The sequence below is a fragment of the Mauremys reevesii genome, linkage group 4, assembly GCF_016161935.1.
Source record: "Mauremys reevesii isolate NIE-2019 linkage group 4, ASM1616193v1, whole genome shotgun sequence".
NCBI classification, from domain to species: Eukaryota; Metazoa; Chordata; order Testudines; family Geoemydidae; genus Mauremys; species Mauremys reevesii.
In genome coordinates, this window is record NC_052626.1 from 21,138,619 (window position 1) to 21,162,501 (window position 23,883).

General features: G+C 42.4%; 1 protein-coding gene across 1 annotated transcript in view; it reads left to right on the plus strand.

Annotated features, from left to right (window-relative positions):
• CDC42BPB (CDC42 binding protein kinase beta) overlaps positions 1-23,883 on the plus strand; it is a 115,673-nt gene that overhangs the window by 77,203 nt on the left and 14,587 nt on the right. Inside the window, exons 14-27 of the mRNA XM_039533488.1 lie at positions 2,409-2,519; positions 2,790-3,034; positions 3,205-3,310; positions 3,993-4,117; positions 5,318-5,423; positions 9,778-9,926; positions 10,566-10,660; positions 10,748-10,827; positions 13,700-13,789; positions 14,228-14,302; positions 14,757-14,862; positions 15,122-15,258; positions 15,881-16,020; positions 17,683-17,764. Of these exons, the coding sequence (XP_039389422.1) occupies positions 2,409-2,519; positions 2,790-3,034; positions 3,205-3,310; positions 3,993-4,117; positions 5,318-5,423; positions 9,778-9,926; positions 10,566-10,660; positions 10,748-10,827; positions 13,700-13,789; positions 14,228-14,302; positions 14,757-14,862; positions 15,122-15,258; positions 15,881-16,020; positions 17,683-17,764 (1,647 nt within the window). The remainder of the gene's footprint in view (positions 1-2,408; positions 2,520-2,789; positions 3,035-3,204; positions 3,311-3,992; positions 4,118-5,317; positions 5,424-9,777; positions 9,927-10,565; positions 10,661-10,747; positions 10,828-13,699; positions 13,790-14,227; positions 14,303-14,756; positions 14,863-15,121; positions 15,259-15,880; positions 16,021-17,682; positions 17,765-23,883) is intronic.

The window sequence follows — 23,883 nt, forward strand, 5'->3', positions numbered from 1 at the left end:
ACCTGCCTCACTCCATTGAGTTGGTGTCGGACGCCTTGGACCTTGGCTGGGGTGCGCACCTCAGCAACCTCCAGAGACAGGGGATCTGGTCCCCGGAGGAGGCAAGGTTGCACATAAATGTGAGAGAGCTCTGAGGAGTTCAGCTGGCATGCAGTGTCTTCCTGTCGATCAAGGTGGTACGAGTCCTGATGGCCAACACAGCCTCAATGTTCTGCATCAATAGGCAAGGAGGAGCATGCTCATTGGCTCTCTGTCAATAGACACTCTGTCTGTGAGACTTCTGCATCAGCCACAAAATCCACCTGGAAGCTTGTCACCATCCCAGTGTCAAGGATATGCTGGTGGACCAGCTCAGCTGGGACTTCTCCTCTCATCACGAGTGAGGTAGCCTGCCTGATCTTCCAAAGATGGGGAACTCCCTAAGTGGACCTGTTGACCATCAGGCTAAATAGGAAATGCCACCAGTTTTGTTTTCAGCAAGGCCTGAGTAAAGGCTTCCTCTCCGATGCCTTTCTCCTGTTATGGTCAGGGAGACTGATGTACGTGTTCCCTCCGATTCCACTCATCAGCAGGGTCCTGGCAAAGATCAAGAGACAAAGTGCAGGTTGTTGTGATCGCCCTGGCGTGGCCTTGCCAGCATTGGTTCGGTACACTCATGAACTTGTCAGCAGCCCCTCCCGGGCCCCTGCCCAACCTCCCAGACCTGCTGTCATAGGACCATGGTCGGCTCCTACATCCCAACCTCGAGTTCATCCACCTCTTGGGGTGGATGCAGTGTGGCTCAACCTGGAGGAAAGGACGTGTTCAGAAGGAATCCAACAGGTCCTTCTGGGGGGTAGGAAGCCTTCAACCAGACTGACTTACCTGGCAAAGTGGACGAGGTTTTCCCACTGAGCATCCAAACATGGCATCTCTCCCTTGCGTTCTTCCATACAGGCTGTCCTGGACTACCTTCTCCATTTGAGGAACCAGGGCCTGGCACATTCTTCCATTAGAGTGCATCTCACAGCCATCTCAGCTTTTCATCCACCAATCCAAGGACAGACAGTGTTTTTTCTATGGCATGAGGGCTCGAGAGAATCTTCCCACATGTGTGGGCTCCTGTCTCGCAGTGGTATCTTAACTTGGTTCTCTCTAGGCTTACCGGTCCACCCTTTGAGCTGCTGGGTTCTTGCTCCTTTTCCCATCTGTCATGGAAGGTCGCGTTCCTAGTGGCGGTGATGTCAGCGAGACAGGTCTCTGAAATTAAAGCCTTGATCTCCGAACTGCCGTACATGGTCTTCTACAAAGACAAGGTTCAGCTGTGGCCCCATGCGGCCTTCCTGCCGAAAGTGATCTCCACCTTCCATATGAACCAGGACATCATCTTCCCAGTGTTCTGTCCGAAACTGCACAAGACCAGTAAAGAGAGGTGCCTTCATATGTTGGACGTCCGAAGGGCCGTGGCTTTTTATTTAGAGTGTACCAAGCCTTTCCGTAAATCGACTCAACTCTTCATCACAACAGCGGATAGGATGAAGGGCCTTCCGGTGTCCTCACAGAGGATTTCCAGTCAGATCACCTCGTGCATAAAGACTTGTTACAACCTGGAAGGAGTTCCACTGCTGCCGATTGTCAGAGCCCACTCGACGAGAGCTCAGACATCTTCAGCAGCCTTCCTGGCGCACATTCCTATCCAGTACATCTGTAGAGCCGCAACGTGGTCCTCTGTCTACACGTTCACAGCTCATTATGCCATCACTCAGCAGGCCTGCGATGATGCTGGATTTGACAGAGCTGTGTTGCAATCAACACATCTGTGAACTCCTAGCCACCTCCAGGGGTACTGCTTTAGAGTCACCTAATATGGAATGCACATGAGCAAGCACTTGAAGAAGAAAAGACAGTTACCTTTTCCATAACTGGTGTTTTTCCAGATGTGTTGCTCATGTCCATTCCCCAACCCAACCCTCCTCCCCTCATCTGAGCTTCCGGCAAGAAGGGACTAAGAGTGGGGGCACCAGTGGCGCCCTTTATACTGTGCCATGCGGGCGCCACTCCAGAGGGTGCCAGAGCCTATGGATACTGTTGAGGGAAAAACTTCCGGCACTGGTGCACGTGGCGAGCGCACACACACACACCTACGGAAAACTTAACTGTCTCGTTTTTTTTTTTTTTAATTACCCAACAGTAACCCCACTGGCTGACAGAGTGGTGGTGTTTGCGCTACAAAGGGAATGACTCTTGCCTGAAATACTTGTCTAGAAAGAGAGTGGTCACAGTGTGGGCTGCAAGAGTTATAAGGACAGAGGTAAAGAAGGAATCCTGCTGTTTCCAAGGACCTAAAGGCAGCCTGGAGGAGAGGAAAGAAGCAGAGTAGCTACAACTGTCTGTCTCCTTTGACATAATTTAAGATTTTCTTTTTACAGCTGGAAGCTCAACTTGAGGATGCCACCGCAGAAGCATCAAAGGAACGCAAGCTTCGTGAACACAGTGAGATTTTCTCCAAGCAGCTGGAAAATGAACTGGAAGCACTAAAGGTACCATTATTTAAAAAACGCAGGATATAGGGAAACAGATGCCCTTTTCACTACTGATACGAGACCAAGCCTCCAATAACTTCACTTATCTAAGCGTGTACGTTTGTGGCACTTCATGTCTTTTAACTGAATCGGGCTTTCATAGAAACCTGACACAGCCTCTTGTTATTGGTGTGAATCTCTTGGTTTTTGCCTGTCCTAACTTTTTAAGCAACACTAGAAAAATTTTTGATCGTCTTTTCCTGATAATTTTCACTCTTTATTCTGCAGCTAAAGCAAGGAGGCCGTGCAGCAGGTGCCACGTTAGAACATCAGCAGGAGCTTTCCAAAATGAAGTCCGAGCTAGAAAAGAAAATCTTATTCTATGAAGAAGAGTTAGTCAGGCGAGAGGCATCCCATGTCTTGGAAGTAAAAAATATAAAAAAGGAGGTGCATGATTCAGAAAGCCATCAGCTAGCACTGCAGAAAGAGATCATGATGCTAAAAGATAAATTGGAAAAGGCAAAACGAGAGCGGTAAGGGTCTGTATGAAACCACTTTGCTGGAGAAATTCCCCCCCCCCCCCCCCTTACGCTCCTTCTCTACTGTAGTGGGATTTTGGTCACCTAACTCCCCTAGCGCCTTTTGAAAATCCCAGCCACCCCCAGTGGTCTGTAAAGTTATAAGTTCTCTATTTTTTCTTCAGGCACAATGAGATGGAGGAGACTGTAGGAACAATAAAAGAGAAATATGAACGGGAAAGAACCATGTTCTTTGAAGATAACAAAAAGTTAACAACAGAAAATGAAAAGGTAATTCGTATAGCCATTGTTTTGGAACAAAGTACAATTACTCTTCTTGAAAACTAGTGTTCTGTTCTTCACTTAAATCTTGTTACCTTTTGTGTCACTCTGATATTGTGATAGTTTTCTATAAAACTCACTGACCACAGAAGAAATCATAAACATGCTTTAAAAATGGGATTTTTTCATTAGTATGGATAGGAGAAATTCCGACTATCACACATGTAAGCCACGGACCTGGGCAAATCACTTTCTTCTTGTAGTATGCAGAGGCCACTCACACTTGTGAGATTGGTGCCTCCTGATGTTGAGCAGTGGAATTTTATGAAGAACTGTCCACTGGGGATTTTCACCCCCTCATTCCCCCATGAAGTATTCCAAGGGTATAAAAGAGGCTGATACCAACTACCCCCAAGCTTGGATTGCACAGTGTCTTTGACACTCATCGGTTTTTCTATTCATTTCTCCAGTTCTCATTTCCTTCGTTTGAAGTGGCATGTGAACCTGAGTACTACTAGACCTGGAAGTCCCCCTCATAGAGCCTGAGAAAAACGTTTCCCAAAGGTTACATTGATTTGGCAGAGCTTTTTAATATCCTCGAGTGGTCTTGTTTGTGTGTATTCCACATGCATAATGAGTTTGAAAGTGACATAAATGGCAGATGAAAACAACCGATGACTTTTCATTTCAGCTTTGTTCCTTTGTGGATAAATTAACAGCACAAAACAGGCAGCTAGAAGATGAGCTCCAAGACCTGGCAGCAAAGAAGGAATCGGTTGCTCATTGGGAAGCTCAGATTGCAGAAATTATTCAGTGGTATGTACTATTCCAGATAGCAATCTTCAGCTTTTGAAATACAGATAGGGCCTTTTTAACATAACCAAGTCTTCTGTGGATTTTGAAGATTAGTGGAAAACTATACATGGATGTAGTTATTGATGATCTGTTTTGTCTTTTGTTTACCAGTGGATTAAGTAGTAGCATTTTTTTCATTTTGCAGCAAATTACTGCCATAGAATATTAAATGCACAAGAAGACTATTTCAGTGTCAGTTCAAGTCAACATTTAAAATGATTATTAAATCATGAAATCACGATCCTTGGTTTCCTCTAGAATTTTCTGACTAATTCACTCAGGGCAGCTGCCAGAACTTACAGGATTCAGGAGACTCAAAGCAGGAGACTACCTTGTAGTAGTTCAGTCTCCGGCGTCATCGCCTGCAGCCCCCAGAAGGCTCCGGGCCTCTTGTATTTCCTCCTTTGATTTTTTTTTTAGTGTTCCCACCCTCACCCAGACAAGCACTTGCAGTCAGAAAGACAGCCCCTCTCTCGCACACAATTTCTATTTCTGAGTACCTTACTGGTTTGACAGGCTATGTGCAAGTGTTTCACGAATGTCAGAACACAGGCAGGCATGCGTACACACATTCATAAAGGTGTGCTCACATTCTTCCTCCACCTGCGGCTCAGTGGTGATGGAGCCTAGGCCTAGCGAGCAGTGCTTCTCAGAAAGAAGAGTTTCTTGTCCCTGGAGTGGCCTTTCAGCTTGAAAAGAATCTTTCAGCTAGTGAAGTAGGAAGGAAAGGGGTGCTGAGGGCATGTTTATATGCTTTTCTGGGCACTGAGAGAGGGGACCTGGGGGAGGCCCATAGAACTCAGCTTCTGGCTGCTCATGGAACAAGCAGATCAGACTCCATGCACTAGTAGTGAAACGCACTATGGTTCCTGTTGAGTTCTAGAGTGGAAACTATCATGCAACACCTGGCAGCATCCAGGGGTAGGGGAACCAGCTGGAGGGAAGTCCTAAAGGAGGCACAGCTAGGCTCCATCCTGGGCCTGGCAATTTCCCCTGTGTTCTATCCCTGCTTGTGACCCTAAATTCAGTACAAATACTCTTGATATTTGGCAGCAAGATGACTTGTTTCATGGTGCATTAGCCTGAGAATCAAAGTTTTATATTTTCTCCAGCTTCTAAACAAGGTCTTGCTTAAGTAACTGCTTTGTAATTGCACTCTAGGGTAAGTGATGAGAAGGACGCACGTGGATATCTTCAGGCTTTAGCTTCCAAGATGACAGAAGAATTAGAGTCATTGAGAATTTCTAGTCTGGGCTCAAGAACATTGGTAAGTCAACAGTAAACATTCAGAAGGCTTTTTAATTCTGGATGCCTAAAATGCGTAATACTTGGCTTCATTTACTTCCATGTTCATTTAGAAATCCTCTTATGTATCAAGAAAGGGAATAGTATGGAAATAGCCAGAGGTGTTTTCTAATAAACACTGTGTGCTTTGATTATCCTGTCTACTTTGCCCCATTGTGTGTGAATCCCAGTTACACCACTGTGACAGTTCTTGCAATACCCAGGCCTGTGAGTCACCTTGTTACCATCTTCTCTAGAGAGAGGGAGTCTTGTAGTAGTGCAGTGTCAGCTCCCTGACACTGCCAGCCTTTCAGCCACACTCCCCTCTGTGCTTATGCCAACCCTTCCTTCCCCAGGCAGGTTAACAATAGGTGCACTGAATCACTCCCCTGTGATATGCAGCCCCTGACACCGACTACTCACAGAAATCCCAAATCCTCTACACCCAAAGGTGCTGCACACCCCAGTTTTAGCTTGAACCACACAGCACTTGTGACCACTTATGATAAAAGTTTCTTATTTAAATAAAATCGAGATTTAACTAGAAACAAGAGAGTGATGGAAACAAGTGGTTACAATATAAAACAAAATCATAAAACGTGAACCTGAGTTTGCACTTATGAATAGTTACCTTTCCTATATAATAAAGTAGATTTTTCTCACCAAAGTTCCATCTGTTGCAGAGCTGGCTGGTTTCTCAAGAACCAGGGTTCAAATTTTCATGAAAGAACCCCCATCCTGCCAGGGGTTTTCCTCAGTGAGTGGATAGAGTGCTTTTCCCTATTCTGGTATACTGAAACCAGCCATTTGTTTCTGCTCACAGGCCGGGCGAACCCCTGCCTTGTTGTAGAGTGTCTTTTTTACCTTTTAAATGGTTTTGGTGGTTTGTAGTGTCTGGTGTTTTCCCCATTGACTTTTCTGGGATGTGCAAAGGTAGACAATGAAACCCTGCATTATCTCATCAGCTGACTAGGGAGAAGTGACAATCCCTCTTGCTTGAATAGATCATCATTGATACACATTACCTTGTGACTGATTTATCATAGAATCACAGGACTGGAAGAGACCTCGAGAGGTCATCTAGTTCAGTCCCCTGCGCTCATGGCAGGGCTATGTATTATCTACACAGGAGGTTCTCAAACTAGGGGCTAGGAGGGGCTGTGAGAAGTGTTAGACAAAAAACACCACCCACATTTTACCCGCAGCAATAAATAACTAGCGAAGCTGATTCCTCCAGATGTATCAGGTCTTCAGATGGGGCGGTGCATTTTGATGGATTTTTGTTAAGCTTGCCTAGCGTTATAAAGTCATTGCCATCTGTATGTTAATCAGTTTGCTATGGCACGGTGTGGACATCTAATTGTAAGCATTGACCACAATCATTGTTGCTTTTGCTCTTATCACAATGGATTGTTAGCTCGGTTTGAATCAATGACTTACTGTGTTTAATATTTCATGAGTTTCATGGGTTTTTTTATTGGTATATGTTCTTGTGTGCCGGGGGATGTAAATTACTACTACAACGCAGGGGGGCACAATTAAATAAGTTTGAGAATTGCTGACCATCCCTTACAGATGTTTGTCTAACCTGCTCCTAAAAACCTGCAATGACACAGATTCCACAACCTCTCTAGGCAATTTATTCCAATGCTTAACCACCCTGACAGGAAGTTTTTCCTAATGTCCAACCTAAACCTCCCTTACTGCAGTTTAAGCCCTTTGATTCTTGTTGTATCCTCAGACACTTAAGGAAAACAATTTTTCTCTCTCCTCCTTGTAACAACCTTTTATGTACTTGAAAACTGTTATCATGTCCCCGCATAGTCTTCTGTTCTCCAGACTAAACAAACCCAATTTTCTATGTTCCCTCATAGGTCATGTTTTCTAGACCTTTCATGATTTTTGTTGCTCTCCTATAGACTTTCTCCAATTCATCCACATATTTCCTGAAATGTGGCGCCCAGAACTGGACACAATACTCCAGTTGAGGCCTAATCAGCACAGAGTAGAGCAGAAGAATTACTTCCCATGTCTTGCTTACAACACTCATTGTTCCTTTAATAACATCCATCCGTACATTTCTCAGTGATTGAGTCATGGCAAATTACGAGCTTTCTGTAGATACCTTACATGTTGTGGTTTATGGATAAATAAGACATGTTTGCTGTAGTGAGTTTGTCAGGTCTGAGGTGAGAGCTGATTGCGAAGAACAGGGCACCTTTGCCCAGGGGTCTCACAATCCGAATTTGATAAAATCCTGTATTTTGCTTGTTGCTAATATCTGCCGTTAATTGCAAACTATGCCTTAAAACAAGATTAAAGGGAAGAGTTAATAAAATAAACACTTCTAAAAGAAATAAAAGGGAATAATTTTAAAGCACCATACCCCAAAAGGTTTAGACACATAAATGAATAATAGCCATTTGCCCTGACAGTAGTAGTAATAAAACTACAAGGGTTTCATTCTTCATGCTGCATGGCATAAGATGATCAACATCTGGGATCAGGAAGAAAGTTTTCCTTATGGGAAAATGTTAAGCAGCTAGTTATATAAATTTATATTTCACGAGTTTGCCTAGCGGTCTTAAAGAAAGGAGCCCCTGCCTAGGAAAGGTTACAGTCCTAAGGGCAAAATTCTCTCTTGTCCTTAGCACCTGGTAAGTCCAAGAATGGGGAAGGAAAGCATCTTCATAGGGCCTCTACTCACCCAACACGCCGGCCAGCACACAAGGAGAAAGTAACCTGCTACTGGTTTATACTGGTAACCATAGGCATAGTTTGACTTGTGTATTTGGAGGGGCAATGCCCTCATGCTCCCCAGTCTCCGCCCATGCTCATAACAGATTACATCCCCTTTTCCTCCCCACTTCAGAGTAAGTGGGAAGCAAGAGAGCAAATTGTGGCTTGTAATTTTCTTCCTGATCTACTCCTGAGACAGCACAGCTGTGCCCCACCCCTCCCTTGCTTGGGGTAGAGAGTGAAGTGCAAACTAACCCTAAGTGAAGACAAGCGCAAGAGGAGGAAATGGCAAATTTACAGCAGACAATGACCATTTGCTTTTTGCCTACTGTCAAAATATAAAAAGTGGATGACATACTATAACAAGGCTGGTTTCATAGACTTTAGCAAATTTGCTCTAAATTAATAATCATGTGTTTGGAGCAGACTTCAGGTATATATGGAAATGAAATAAGGCCTTACCTTTCAAATTGTGGTTCTTGGCCTACTGAGATTCTTTGGAGCACTTTCAGCTTTCCCCAGATCACCAGTATGTTAAAATGGTGTTGCTTTCATTCGTCTCAGCTGCTAAACTTCATTAGAGAGCAAAAAATATATTTTTTAATATTCTGTTTCAGTGTGCAGTTGCCATGGGAATGTTATACAGTTTTATGATCTTGAGTGGGTGGATAGGTGTCCATGAGACCATCTCTATTAAGATACAGTCCTCATTATGAAAATGTTTGAGAACCTCTATAATTAAAAAAAAAAAAAACCCTTGAAAAATTATCTTTCTTAGAAAATCAAAAATACCATTTTCTGGTAATAAAATGCAGAGGAACTAATCCATATCTTAAATTAGTATATAATGTACAATAAGATTAAAAAATACATATATACCTCTACCCCGATATAACGCTGTCCCCGGGAGCCAAAAAATCGTACTCCTTTATAGGTGAAATCGAGTTATATCAAATTTGCTTTGATCCGCTGGAGTGCGCAGCCCCCCTCCCCCCCCCGGAACACTGCTTTACCACGTTATATCCGAATTCGTGTTATATCAGGTCGCGTTGTATCGGGGTAGAGGTGTATTGTCTTTAGGTTTCTCAAAGAGGTGCTAACAACTTAAAAGCCTTTCGTTGTAAACAAACAGAAATTTGTACCTATGTCAGTAATAACGCACCCTTGATTGATTGATTTGAACATTCTAAAACTCCAATTTCACTGTACTTTTACTTTTCTCTCAGCCTGGACAATGAAAATAAGTGAAGTCACTTTCACCTTTGTTCATAGTCATTTTCATTTTCAAGTTTTTAGTGTTGCAGGGTTTGGGTTTCAGTCACTGCAGATGAACCATTAATTGGTTTAAAACTACTGACTGAACACTTTCATTGGTCGTGGCTTTTTATAAAAGCCTGTTTTATAAAATGTAAATATTGGGCCAGTTTTGACAGTGTCCATTTAAACTCTTTCATCATAACAGAGAAAGTGTTAGTATGTGATTTTAAATTAAGATAACCGGGGGGATCAGAGGTTCTGTGTTCTCTTTATATTTGTGAACAAAGGAGGAAAATTACTTTAGAGAGTTGATGTTAATGTACAATAACTTACTCCAATAGGATCCACTTTGGAAACTGCGACGCAGTCAGAAGCTGGATATGTCAGCAAGGCTGGAACTGCAGTCTGCTCTGGATGCAGAAATACGTGCCAAACAGCTAATTCAAGAAGAGTTACGAAAGGTTAAAGATGCAAACTTATCCTTTGAGAGGTAATAAATTACTGAAGCCTGCAGTCTTGCTCATCTGAACATGTTAACATGCTGAGTTACCCTTAATGTGCCATTCTTAGCTACCTGTTCAAATAACAAACACTTTTTAATTTACCCTTCTTTATGCCAAGAATCTTACACCCTGACGGAAAATGATGTGGTCTATTACAGGTTTCTTCCCGAACTTCGTTTAAAAATTCTAAAGATTTCTTGAAGTAATTTTTAAGATAAAGCATCATGCCCAAATGAGTGGATTGATTGTAATGTGTGGGTCTTTGCCATGCAGGAGAAATGGGTTCTAGGAGTAGCATCATAAATCCCTTTTCTTAGAGCAGTTGGAGAGATGATGGTGGTATGGGGGAAGGAAGACCATCCTACGCAGAGATTATCATCAGTTAGCTACCACCTGCAACATCACAGGGAGAGATGCAGATAACCTAAAGAACTCTCAGTCTAGCATGGTAGTGAAATTGTAATTCACAGGAATGGTGGGCTGGGGGAAATGATCTGCCTTAAAAAGAAGGTAGGTGTTGCCAAAGCTAAGAGGCAAAAGGGGGACTACTGCCATTAAAAACAAGAATATGAAATTATGCAGTAAATTTCTTGCATTTCAAATACTTCATGATTTTCATGTTATAGTAAGCTGAAGGAATCTGAAGCAAAAAATCAGGAGCTGTTGGAAGAAATGGAGGGATTGAAGAAAAAGCTGGAAGAAAAATACAGAACAGATACAGGTAACTAAAGTTAGTATTAGAATTAATTTTGAGCTTATTATCTGTAGTGTTTTCTTTGAGCTAAATCAGCTGATTATTTTCTTTCAGGTCTCAAACTTCCAGACTTTCAAGATTCAATTTTTGAATATTTCAACACTTCACCTCTTGCACGCGATCTGACTTTTAGAGTGAGTTTTTACATCAAATGACTACAAAAATGTCACGGGGATTTTGAATTAAAGTTTATTCATGGGTAATATGCAGTAAATTAGGTTCTGACAAATGAGTATGAAATATGCAAGATGAATTAGAAGTATGTAGCAAGTGCACATTGCCCTATAACAGATGTCATGTAGCTAGGCATTAGTAGAGAAAGCAATAACTTTTTGAAATAATTGCAAAATCCCACTTTAAGGTAATCAAAAGAACCAGGATATGAAAATGTCTGAGAACTTCTACTGGATAAATAACGCATTCACTTTTTCGGAACAAGCTTCACGTTAAAGTTGAACTAAAGGGCAGCACGTACAGCTGCTGGTTACATGGTTGCATCTGCTGACAAACGAGCTGATTAAATGCATTGATGAGCTCCAAAGGGTGACCCGTCTAGTATGTAAAATTGTTGCCTCTAGTGTTGGGCTTCAATGTGGAGGTTAGAGTAGATGGAACTGGAAAGAGCTTCAGAGATGCAGTAGACCCAGCCTGTTGGTCTAGGCCAAATAAGACTTTTCCAAGGTTTTTGTTGGACTGTAGCTCAGCTTTGTCATGACACACCCTCTGATTTTCTTTAGAAAGTTAATCATACAAAGTGTGGCTTTGGTGCGTAAAGTTTGTACATCCCCTGAGGAAACAGCTGTTAATTACTGCAGTGAATCACATTTCCTTACTTTATGAACTCTTGATCCTTAATATGTTTCTGGACATGTTTTATATAACATTTTAAACAGAGTTAAAAATGAAAATCATAAGAAGTCTGATAGTGTAAAATAGAGGGGTGCAGTTATACTGGTTGGGATTAAATCCTGGTCTACCTAGATAGATATTTGGATCTAGATGGTGTTATCATTTGATTACTGTACTTTCTATATATTTCTCACATCGTTGCTGTTGCCAAGAAGACAGGATCATGCTGTGAGATGTGCAATACATGAACCTTGAATGTGTGTGCTATTTCCTATTATAATATCTGTGTGCTAGTTTATTTACTATTAACACCGCAGGTCATTCTGTATACTATTCCACTTCCACTCCCCAGACATTCCTTTAAAAAAGGAATAGATGAAAAGCATACGAAACATGCTGTTGCCAGGGTGTGAGTTCTTAGGTCTACTGACCTTGATAGTTTCTCATTTAAAGCAAATTGACATTACTTAGTCAGTATATGAGATTTTAAAGCACTTTGTATGAATAAAGGTTGAATCATTGTTTTTATAATTGAAATCAAATATATTACAAAGTTTAGGGCTTAAAAAATCAAATGCATAATAAACCAAAAGGCCATGTCATATATCCTGCCATAAATAAATAAGTGCTAAGGAAAGTTGAGTATCATTTTCTAACGAATTACAGTTAGAAGTCTGAATATTTTGATTAACAAAATTTCCATTAACTTTTTTAAGGTACACTTATACCGCCCCCTGATCTTCCTGGTTTTTTTGGTTTGTGTAAATATCAGTTTGCTGCATAAACATTCATTTAATTAGCCTACTAATAATCCCTCTGAAGTTTATGGGTGATAAATGATCATTTTTATCCCTATCTGTTACAACAAAGGATTCTCTTTCTTCCTCGTCTACGTCTTCTCTGCTAGCCTTTTGGGAAGAAGTAAGTTCTTGCTGATACATTCGTCTCCTTAATTTATGACCTATTTGTAAAACTGGCATCCTAAAACTAGTGGATTTTTTTCTTCCTTAATAACTTTTTACTACAAATTAACCCACTAAATAGAAATAGTTGGTTTGGTTTTTTTTTAAACCTCCATGCAGGCTGACAATTTAAGATACTCTGACAATACAATCATGGCTAAAGATGAATCTTATTTACCATGGTAACATACTTTGTTTTACACAAGGATACAATTTCATGTTTATTTTATATTCCTCAGTCTAGCACTACCAATCAGCATATAACAAAATGTCGATACATATCTAGTGTAACTGTGTTATCTTCCAATCTAAAGTAGCTGAGGAGTGAGTATGACTCTTACTCAACGGCCTTTACCACTAATTAAATTATATTTTATAAAGTTTAATCTAATGTTTGCTAATCATAATCTTCCCAATGTCCACAGAGTACAATAATATAATATCCTAATTCTCCCCCCCTCCCCTCCCAGCTGTTTTAACTCTAGAATTATATAGCACACTACCCCTTGTGCTGGCAATTAGTAGTAGTTATTGTAAATATGTATTTAATAGAGGATGTGTGATGGTATTAGTTTCTAGTATTAGTGAAATGTGTTGTAATTATTGTTAGAATTCCAAATGGTAACAAAATTCTATCTATAAAATTCTTGAAATATTTTTTTAAATACTAAAAATAAATTGGATGAAGTCACTTTAAGAACCTTATGCTTGGATCAGTGGCTGCTCTGCATTGTAAAAATCCTACTGTAGTAAATATTTCATGGTTTGTTGTCCAAGAAGACTGGCTTCCTCTCATACCAGAGTACAAGAATGTAGGAGCAACATTCAAAGATGTGATTGGTGGAGTCCAAGTATGTTATGAAGGGTCCTCCTTGGATTTCAGGGAGAAGGAGGCTGATGTTTATGGCTACTATGCCACCTACCATTTGGGAATTTTTAAAATATGATACTTCCATTTCTACAGTTTTGCTGTCATTTAGTGGGTCTGGGATTTTTTTGTTTGTTTGTTTTTTGAAACAGACGTTACATAGCATTTACAGACATTAGCAGTGCTCTTAATGTTGTGCTTCACAAACTATTTTTTTTGCTCTGAGTTGTTAATTGTAACCATTCTAGGATTTATTTTATGCTGATGCAAGAACACTACTTCAGATCTGTAGTATTAATCTAATTTGTTTGCTAACATTTTTTGCAGACAAGTTCTATTAGCGAGCAGGAAACACAAGGTCCTAAACCAGAAGTCTCACCATCCACTTCTGTTATGACTACAGAACAGCAGCAAGAAGTAAGGCAGCTGGTATTTTATTATTCAGAGTAATTCACTTAAGTCTTTAAGCACACTTGGTTTGTTATAAATGTATATCACAGACATTACTCACCATGAAGAGGCTTACTCCAGTCTTGAGTGTTTGCTTATTTGCAGACCATGTGTCATTGTTATAAGCACACAGGCTTTGAGAACAGTTGCAGGTGGAATCTTTCCCCAGTCTCTATGTATGTTGTACTCCATTTTCAGACCCATTTTTGTACTGCTGCTTGTTTGTTATTATGCAGGCTTTCCTATGAGTGCTTTAAGATGTAATTCATTCACAGTAAATTAGGAATGGCAATACATTCTAAAATTTAAACGCTTACTGATCATGACAAATTTTTAATAACACCCTAATTGTAAAACAAATTATTGAAGCCTCATTTTGCTCAACTGCAGTTTTTTGTGATTCAGGAACCAATACGGCTTCAGAGGATGCCTGCTGTTCCCTCCCCTACCATTCAGTCCATTTCTCTAGCTGTACCAAAGGTAGGGGGACCTTGTTCACCTTATTTGTAAGAACTAAAGAAAAGTTTGTCCTGTCTGAGTTTTTTATTTGCTGTTTATTTGTAAGCCTATTTTTTAATTCATATTCCTACATAATTATTATTTAAGTCTTTAGTTTTGTCAGAGGTGAGAAAACATTATTTCGGATTAGTTAGTAGATTTGGGTTTTTTATTTGTACTAAAATACCTGTCTGTTTCTGCTGTTCACATGGGTGTGTCTTTCTTAAATTGGAAATAAAAGAATATACAACATGTCTTTTTGAGAGAAAGTTCCATCTTGCAGGACTTCTGACAAGTTGCAGTTAGTTACAAGAAAGCAGTATTTTGTAATTCCCTCCTGCTAATAACATAAAGAAAAGATAAACATATTTTATGGAGATTGGAATTGATTGGTCTGCCTTATGTAGCTTTATTTTATCCTGAATTTATCTTTCAGCCTAAAGCTCACCAACTCAATATCAAGTCCTTTTCAAGCCCTACTCAGTGCAGTCACTGCACATCTCTCATGGTGGGATTAGTTCGACAAGGCTATGCCTGTGATGGTGAGTCAGTTAAACCGTTCTGAATGTTCAGCCATCTAACCTAAAAATCATTCCCAGCTTACGCAAAATTCGACTTGCACAAGGCGTTCGGGAACAGAGCACTTGCGTAAGTCAGGGAGCGTCTGTATGTATGTTTTGCAGGCAATTTCAACTGAATTCATTGGTCTCCTGATTCCAAGAGTAGAAAATGTGCATCACCTATTAAAATGAATTCATCTTCATAACATGATTTCATTATAGATTTTTTTTTTGTTCTCAGTGTGTTCATTCGCATGCCATGTTTCCTGCAAGGACAGTGCGCCTCAAGTCTGTCCTATACCCCCTGAGCAAGCCAAAAGGCCTCTCGGAGTAGATGTGCAAAGAGGGATAGGAATGGCGTACAAAGGTTATGTTAAGGTAAGAATCTTTTGACCTTGGACATGAGTGATATTTTTCTTCAGTATAACTGGAAACTTAAATTGCAGATGCTGTTTGGTCTTGTATTGTAGCTGGAAACCCTAACTATGTTTAACTCCATCCCCAGATTGTGCTAACACCCTGGATTATGTACAATTCACACTAATGCCCTTAATGCTAATCCTTGAGAAACAGGTGGTTTTACTTGGTGGACTAGAAGTTGGCTGCTGAAATTGCCACAAACATAAAAAAGAAAAACCTTCTTTGAGGGGAAAAAGAATTCTTGCTATGGCAGAGAGAAATGTAGGATAAAAAGTAAACTCGGTCACCAATTTGGCATCTGTGGAATCTCTGAAAAGACATGTCCTGAGTTTACCACTTGAAAAGTTGAAAGTATTTATTAAACCTGGACAAAGAATGGGGGAACTTCATAAAGAAATGTTCTGCTATTCTTGAAATTTCATGTACAGTGACACTTTTCCACCAATTTTAAATATAACCAAAATTTGGTGTTCAGGTTCCCTTGACTCAAATGTGAGTTGCCATGCCTTTCTAAATTTCCTCTCCTTATGTCTGTATAACCATTTTTACATATAATGAATGATCCATTATTTACATGCAGGTTCCAAAGCCTACAGGAGTTAAGAAGGGGTGGCAGAGGGCCTATGCAGTTGTCTGTGACTGCAAACTATTTCTATATGATGTGCCTGAAGGAAAATCCACCCAGCCTGGAGTTGTTGCAAGTCAGGTGTTGGATCTCAGGTTTGTGTTGCCATGGTAGTTAGAAAACTTCCATTATTTTTCCCTACATCAAGTGCCTCTGTAAGCAGTACATAAGAATCTCTTGTAACATAAGAGCTCTGTTCTGAAATGATTTATGCCTCCTATACGTGGACTTAAGGTTAATTTAAGCAGTAAGAAGTGGTGTGACACTTCATTTTCTTTGAAATCACATAATGTTAGTGTGCTCTCCTAGAGTTTGATGTGTGTCTTGGGGAAACTAGTCAAGATAAAGTAGGGCACAGGGGATGTGCAGGTTGTGAACAGAGAAAGCGCTATCCCAACCAAGCAAATCATTGGTAACACATAGCTAGCAATTTCAGGAACCTTGGAAAAACTGAGTACATTAAAGCAGTTCTCCAGGAAGCTTTGAGCTTGCCAATTTAGACTGTAGATTACCCCAGCACTCCCTGACTCTATTGATTACAGAGGTCATGTTTTTACATTTAACTGTTTTCTTTTAAGCACAGGAGACTTTTTCCTACAACAAGCCGGTTGTTTCTCTCCATTTTTTACCCAATAAACTAAAATAAAATTTCTCTTGGTTAAGTAGCACATCCTGTAATGTTAAACACCTTTATGCCTTTCTTTAGTGTAGAATCTGCTTACACAACTACCTTGATGAATGATCCCCTCCAATAAGGCCCAGTGCCATAGGTGACAGATACTCAGCTCTTTCCTCTCAGTAATTCTGTTTTGAGCGTTGACACTGATGATCTCCTGGGCATGTGACAATCTATAGTGTTCAAGAGTGGAAATGTGAGGCACTGCACATAACATTCACATTAGTAGATTGCCTGAGGCAGCTCAGCCAGACATTACTCCTAGCAGCCTTGTGCTTTATCCATTGGTGAAAGGTTGCCTCTTTAGGCTTATCTACACTGAAATTTTTAGTTGTGTTTTAACACAAATTGAGCAATACAGTTGTAAGTTATTGTGTAGACAGGACATCAAGGTTTGTTCCTGGTTATGTTTAACTATGGTAGTAGCAAATAATGGTGTCTGCTTACATTTACAATGCAGTTAAAAATCCCAGTATAGACAATCCCTTTGTAGAAGGACACCATCTAAAGTACATGAGAGTTTGTTGTGATTTACACTGTTCATTTCTACGATCACAAAAAGTAGGAAACTAGCTGTTTTGAAAATCTAAATATGCCCTTATTTTAATCCAGCAAACAGGCGAGATATGTTGCTTAATCCTTCAAATATAGGCTCTGCACATGTTCTTATCTTGTTACACTCTTAGGTGTGAATTGTTATATTTCTAATGTCGTCTTTGGCTTCAAAGAGCAACTAACTCTCTCCAAATCATTAGGGTAATAGTCCTAATCAATCACTGACATCCCAGTAGACCGTTGAGCATGCCTGGAGCCCATTGACTTCAGTGGACCCCCACAGATGCAGCAGGCCCTGCTGTAAATTGCAGGATCTGGGCCTAAAATTGTAAACTCTTTGGGACAAGGACTATCTTTTCTTTTCTTTGTGTGCATACAGTTCCTAGCACAACGGAGCACCAATCCTAATTGTGGCCTGTAAGATGCTACCACAATACAAATAATAGTGATAGTTGGCACTCACTTGAGGTGGTTTCTCTAAGTTATGTTAGCCTGTTAGTGATTATATTTTTCATTTTCTTACCAGAGATGAAGATTTTTGTGTGAACTCTGTCCTAGCATCAGATGTCATACATGCAACCCGTAAAGACATCCCTTGTATATTCAGGGTATGACTGTTTTTAATTTGCTCTGTCTTAGAAAAAAGCATGTTAAATATTAGTGTTGTATTTTCATTGTCAATTGTTATCCATATACATGCTTACAGTTCCCAATTACCATTTAATGCACAATACGATATTTATCAGTTTGCAGAAGTATCTCAAATAACATGTTAAAAGGAGTTTCTAAAGGTCGTGGCAAGGGTTATGGTATTCTTCTTAAAGGTGAACCATGAAATGCAAAAGATTTGTTTGTGTGCTCTTTATGAGCTATAAAAATTGTCATGTTTAAATAGTTTCCTTTATTTTAAAAATAAGTGGTTTTGGTTTTTACATTGGAATGATCAGATCCTGGTTTTCCTCTCTTTGCTAAGATTGTGTCCCCAACAATCTTAGGGACTTGCATGGTGACATTGCAGGGTGAAACCTCAGCTGTGGCTTGACAGACTTCCACTTGAAGCATCCCTTCCTCGTCAGTAGTTCTGATTGCCTAATGTAAAAATCACATAAGGAATACTTTTTTAAAACCATTTAACAATCATATTTATATATTCTAGAAGATCAATAAAGGGAAGAAATAACTTTCCTTGGTTCTCAGTTCACCTTTAATGTGTTTATTTGGTCATCTAAGGACTTTGTACTAAACGGATTGTTTTAAAGACAAAAAATATTCATTGCTTTTAATCTCTTGAGTTTTGCATCTGAAAACAATTTCTCCAAGTATATCTTTGTGATCCTGTCCATTAAGATGGAGTCCCATATCCATGGAGCACAGGAGTAAAAGAGCAGGCAATCCCAATCACTTGTTCCCATCCCCTAAGCAAAGCTGTGAATGTTCTGTGTCGGAGAGGCAGCAGAGGCAGCTTAAGTGCTCCCGCAGCTTTTTTAGCCTCTTAGAGGGGATATTTTCTTCAGTGAGAATTTGCACCTGTATTTACTGTTTTTTCTCCTTTCTTACTTTTTTTTCTTACACTTCCTTCCGACTTTTAAAATTAATTTTCTGCCCGCTCCCCTCTTCTCAGTGCAGGGAGTAGCTGCTTCTTGGGGGATGTGAGGAGCGATCTTTTGAATATGGAAGTCATGCTGTGCAGCATGCTTCATGAGATCCAGACATGCAAAACACACAGAATGGTCTTGCCTGAGTCTATATTCCGTAAACTCTGTGCTCATGTCCCTGAATGTAAGGCTCTGTCTGGCCAGGGGCGGCTCTAGCCATTTCGCCACCCCAAGCACGGTGGCACGCCGCGGGGGGCACTCTGCCGGTCGCCGGTCCCGCAGCTCCGGTGGACCTCCCGCAGACGTGCCTGCGGATGCTCCACCGAAACCGTGGGACCAGCGGACCCTCCACAGGCACGCCTGCGGGAGGTCCATCGGAGCCGCATGCCGCCTCAAGCATGTGCTTGGCGTGCTGGGGCCTGGAGCCGCCCCTGCGTCTGGCTCAGAAGGGGAAAAACTTACCACCACAGTGTCTCCCAATAAGAACACGGTACTGGCCACAGTGGAGAAGAGCAGAAAAAAAATGCCTCATTCCTCAGTCAAAGGAAGACAAGGAGGAATTTGACCTAAAAATAAAAAAAAAAAAAAGCTATTTTCTGAGTTATTTGATTTCCACAATCAGTTAGTTATACTCTCTGGTTCAAGGGCAATATCCAAAAAGATTCCTTTCCCAGGCCTATTAGAAAACATTTCCCTAGGAGCTAGACCTGTCCCTAATGGTGCTCAGGAAAAGATAGTCAAGGGAGCCAAGACCTCAGTGTTGACGTGGCAGTCGAGACCCATGAACCTCCCCCATGCCACTTAGGGCACCCCATATTGTCTTTGGGAGCGATTTTGCCCTATTTGCCCACAATAGGGGCAAGACCACCATGGACAGTTGGGTACTGGAAATCATCCAGCATGGACACTGCATAAAATTTCTCTCATTCCCGCCACATCTGCACCCTCCTACCCCCCAATCATTGGCCCTCTTGGAGTCCCTTCTCATCAACGCATGTGAATGCTCTCCTCCTCAAGGGAGCCATAGAGCATGTCCCACCTCACTACACAGGGCGAGGCTTCTGCTCCCCATACTTCCTCATCCTGGGGAGGGGAGGGGAGGGCACCACCCCATTCTCGATCTTCAGGTGTTGAACACCTTTATCAGAAAGTTCAAATTCTATCCCATCCCTCCCCAAGGGAGCCTGGTTTGTGGCTCTTGGCATGAAGGATGCCTGCTTCCATGTGGACATTCACCCAACCCACTGCAAGTTTATCCATTTTCCGATAGGGCACCATCACTACCAATTCCAGGTCCTCCCTTTCACCATAGCAATGGCTCTGCAAATGTTCACAAAGGCTTTGCCATGGTGGCTGTCCAAATGCAGTGCCTCAGCTACTCGATGTATTTCTGCCTAGACAACTGGCTCCTTGTGATGTTAACGCAACAAGAAGTCACCCCGTCATCCTTACCCTTTACATTCTTCTGGCATCTCTAGGTATTTCCATCAATGAAGAAAAATCTGTGTCGATACCTACACAGATGGTCCACTTTATTGGAGCACAGCTCGACTCCAGCATGGCAAGGGCCATTCTTCTGGCAGGTTCCGATTTGCAACACTGACAACCATTATCGCAAGTGGTCTGCCACTGTCTCTCTCTCCTTGGCCATATGGCAGTCTGCACCTATGTAACACCGCACACACATCTGCACATGCATTGCCTCCAGATGTGGCTCCTCTCTGTCTACAGACCCAACACGGACCATATGCAGGTCAGGATCATAGTTCCCCAGACAGCGCTGGCTTCCCACACATGGTGGACCAATCCTTCAAAGGTCATGGTCGCACTCCCTTCGTCCCTCCCTCTCAATGGCTGCCATCACAACAAACATCTTCCTGGCAGGTTGGAGAGCTCACCTGGACCGTCACACAGCCCAGGGAATGTGGATGTCATGGGAAGCCAGGATGCACATAAACGTGCTAGAACCGTGGGCAGTCCATTTCTCATATCAAGCATTCTGCTGCTCATCCAGTCTCCCCACATTAAACTTTCTCTTTGACAACATTGCGATGGTTGTGTACATCAACAAGCAGGGCAGCGCCAAGTCTCTCTCCCTCTGCTCTGAGTCCATCCACATTTTGGAACTGGTTCATCAAGCACCAAGCCATGTATCTCCCAGGCACCCAGAATTCCCTGGCCAACGCCCTCAGCCAGACTCTCTACCTCAGTCACAAGTGGGAGATACACGACACCATGCTTGGTACCTCTTTTGACAAATGGGGCACCCCTCGGTCCGAACTTTTTGCCACTCGTGAGAGTCAAAAGCTGCCCCTTTATTGTTGCAGGGGAACAATAGGGGAGAACTTGCAAGTCGACACCCGCCTCCTCTCCCGACAGGGGACCTCCGCTATACCTTTTCCCTCCATTTCCCTCCTACCACATGTGCTATGCAAGATCTGCTAAGACTGGATCACTGGTACTCATAGCCCCTTTCTGGCCCCATCGGTTCTGGTTCACGGACCTCCTCAGACTACGCGCACACGCACACGCACACGCACACACACACACACACACACACACACCGCTCTGCCTCCAAGCACCCTGGATCTCCTCACACAAGATCAGGGCCGGATCCGGCATCTCGGTCCTGCCCGTCTTCACCTCATGGCCTGGTAAGTGGATGGAGCTCGAGGGTAACAGCATGCTCCACCCCGGTACACCACGTGCTCAACCAGAGCAGGAGAGCATCCACCAGGGCCTACTACCGAGCTAACTGAAGATGCTTCATGTTATGGGCTCACCACAATCACTACCCGCTTTGTGCGACATCTATACTAATCATCTTTGACTACCTTCTTGCTCTCAAAATGTCAGGTCTCGCCCTCAGCTCTATACCGGTCCACAGGCTGTGCTCAGTGCCTTTCTCTCCTCCTCCTCCCTCCCCCTTCCCCCACTGTATTCCACAAGGACAAAGCGTCCTCATGACTACACCCTAAATTCCTCCCAAAGGTAGTGTTCGAGTTCCACCTAAATCAGTGCATCCACTTACCACTTTTCCACCCCAAACCACATGCTTCCCACATGGACAAAGTCCTGCACTTCCTCGATGTCCATCATGCAATAGCATTCTACCTCCACAGGACTCGCTTATTTCACACATCACTGAAGTTATTTGTGGCCATAGCCAAACAATCCAAGAGCCAAGCCCTCTCCTCCCAATGAATCTCCAGATGCATCTGCAACACACAATCCAACTTACCCCACCTGATAGTCACAGCGCACCCTACGCAAGCACAAGCAGCCACATCAGCCTGCCTCGCAAATGTCTCATGGCAAGACATCTGTCATGCAACAACCTGGCGCTCTGTCCACACGTTCACAACCCACTACGCCATTGCACAAGAGGTGGCTACAGATGCAGCTGTGGGCCAAGCTGTACTGCAGACTGCACTTCCTGTCACATCCTTGCACCCGTCTCCACACCAGCCATTGCTCACAAATCACCCGCATGTGGAATACATATAGGGACCATCACTCGAAGAAGGAGAGAAGGTTACTTACCAGTAACAGGAGGTTATTTGATATATATGGTCCCTCTTTGTATTACACTATCCACCCTCCATCCCCTCTGCTGTGCACTGGACTGCACAATGGTAAGAGGGAGACTGGAGAGGCATCAACCCAAACTGCTTTCTATACCCTCAGTTGCAAGCACAAGGGGATGCACTGCATGCATGCAGGTCAATGGACACTGCTAAGAACCACTTCCGGACTCAGGCGCATGGCGTGCATGCGCACCCACGTGTGGAATACAAATAGGGACTGCATATCTCTAAGAACCTCCAGTTACTGGTAAATACCGTCTTTTTCTGCCATGTCTGTGGCATCCATTGTAGTGGCTGAAAGACCGCTTTTATTTTGATCCTGACAAGCAGATGCCCTAGCAAAGTAATGAGTAGCATCTTTGCAGTTGGAGGGTAGCGGATTTCTGGGGGAAACTTTGGATAACTAGTGGCTGAAACTTCTCAAAAGGAAAACTAGTCTCTAACCTAGGTTCTAATGTGGGCATGATTTCGGAACCCCACAAATTTGAGTCTGTGGTCATTTCTGCCAACAATACAGAGGACCTGGCCGCAGCCCCTCGGGGTATGTCTACACTGCAATAAAACACCAATGGCTGGCCCACGTTAGCAGACCTGGGCTCACAGGGCTCAAGCTGCGGGGCTATAAAATTGCAATATAGATGTCCGGGCTGGAGACTCTGCTCCCATAACTTTTCATCCAGAAATGAGTTACTTATTCCTTCAGTCCAGGTATATATATTGTAAATACTGTATACCAGTAAGCAACAAAATTGTGGAAGTTCAGTATAGTTCATAGCAATTTAAATGCATCTTTTTCAATGTACAAAAAGGATTCATTTTTCAATAGAAATCAATTGAGAATTAAAGGTTTGTTTTTCAGGAAGAATTATTGTATGCTACTGTGATTCCAGTACAGGAAAGACAAGTTTCCATTACTAGCATGCCTTAAAATAGATCATTTGGGGAATAGAATGTAGATTTTTTGCGGGGAGGGTTCATATCTATGGATCAAAATTCATTAACTTAATGTGTGAAAGCCCTGAATATTATCACTGTAGACGGCATTGTTTGAAAAAGTAGTTATGGTGCTCCGTGTAGCATGTAAGATGCATACTATGTTATATACCATTTACATACATCTTGAAGCTGATACTTATAGGACTCTTTTATAAGTTCTTTTTTGTATAGTATCAGGGTGGCCAAACTTACTGATCCTCCAAGCCACATACGACAATCTTCAGAAGTTGGAGAGTTGGGGTGCGCTTGCCAGGGCTTGGGGCTTCAACCTCTGCAGGCGTGAGGCGGGGTCACATTTCCCCTCCCTCCCCCCCGATTTTTTCCCAGGGTTTGCTGGTGCCACTTGGTCACATGGTGTGGTCAGGCCCTCTCACTGCATGGCAGCTGCTGGAGCCAGTGAGCTGCTTGTGGGGAGAGGCAGCAGCAAACAGCTGAGAGCTGCAGAGAGCCACTGCTTTTGCTGCTGCTTCTCCCCACAGAGCTAAAGCAGTAACCCCTCCCTGCAACTCCCAGCTGTTTGCCAATGCCTCTCCCTGCGTGTGGAACTAA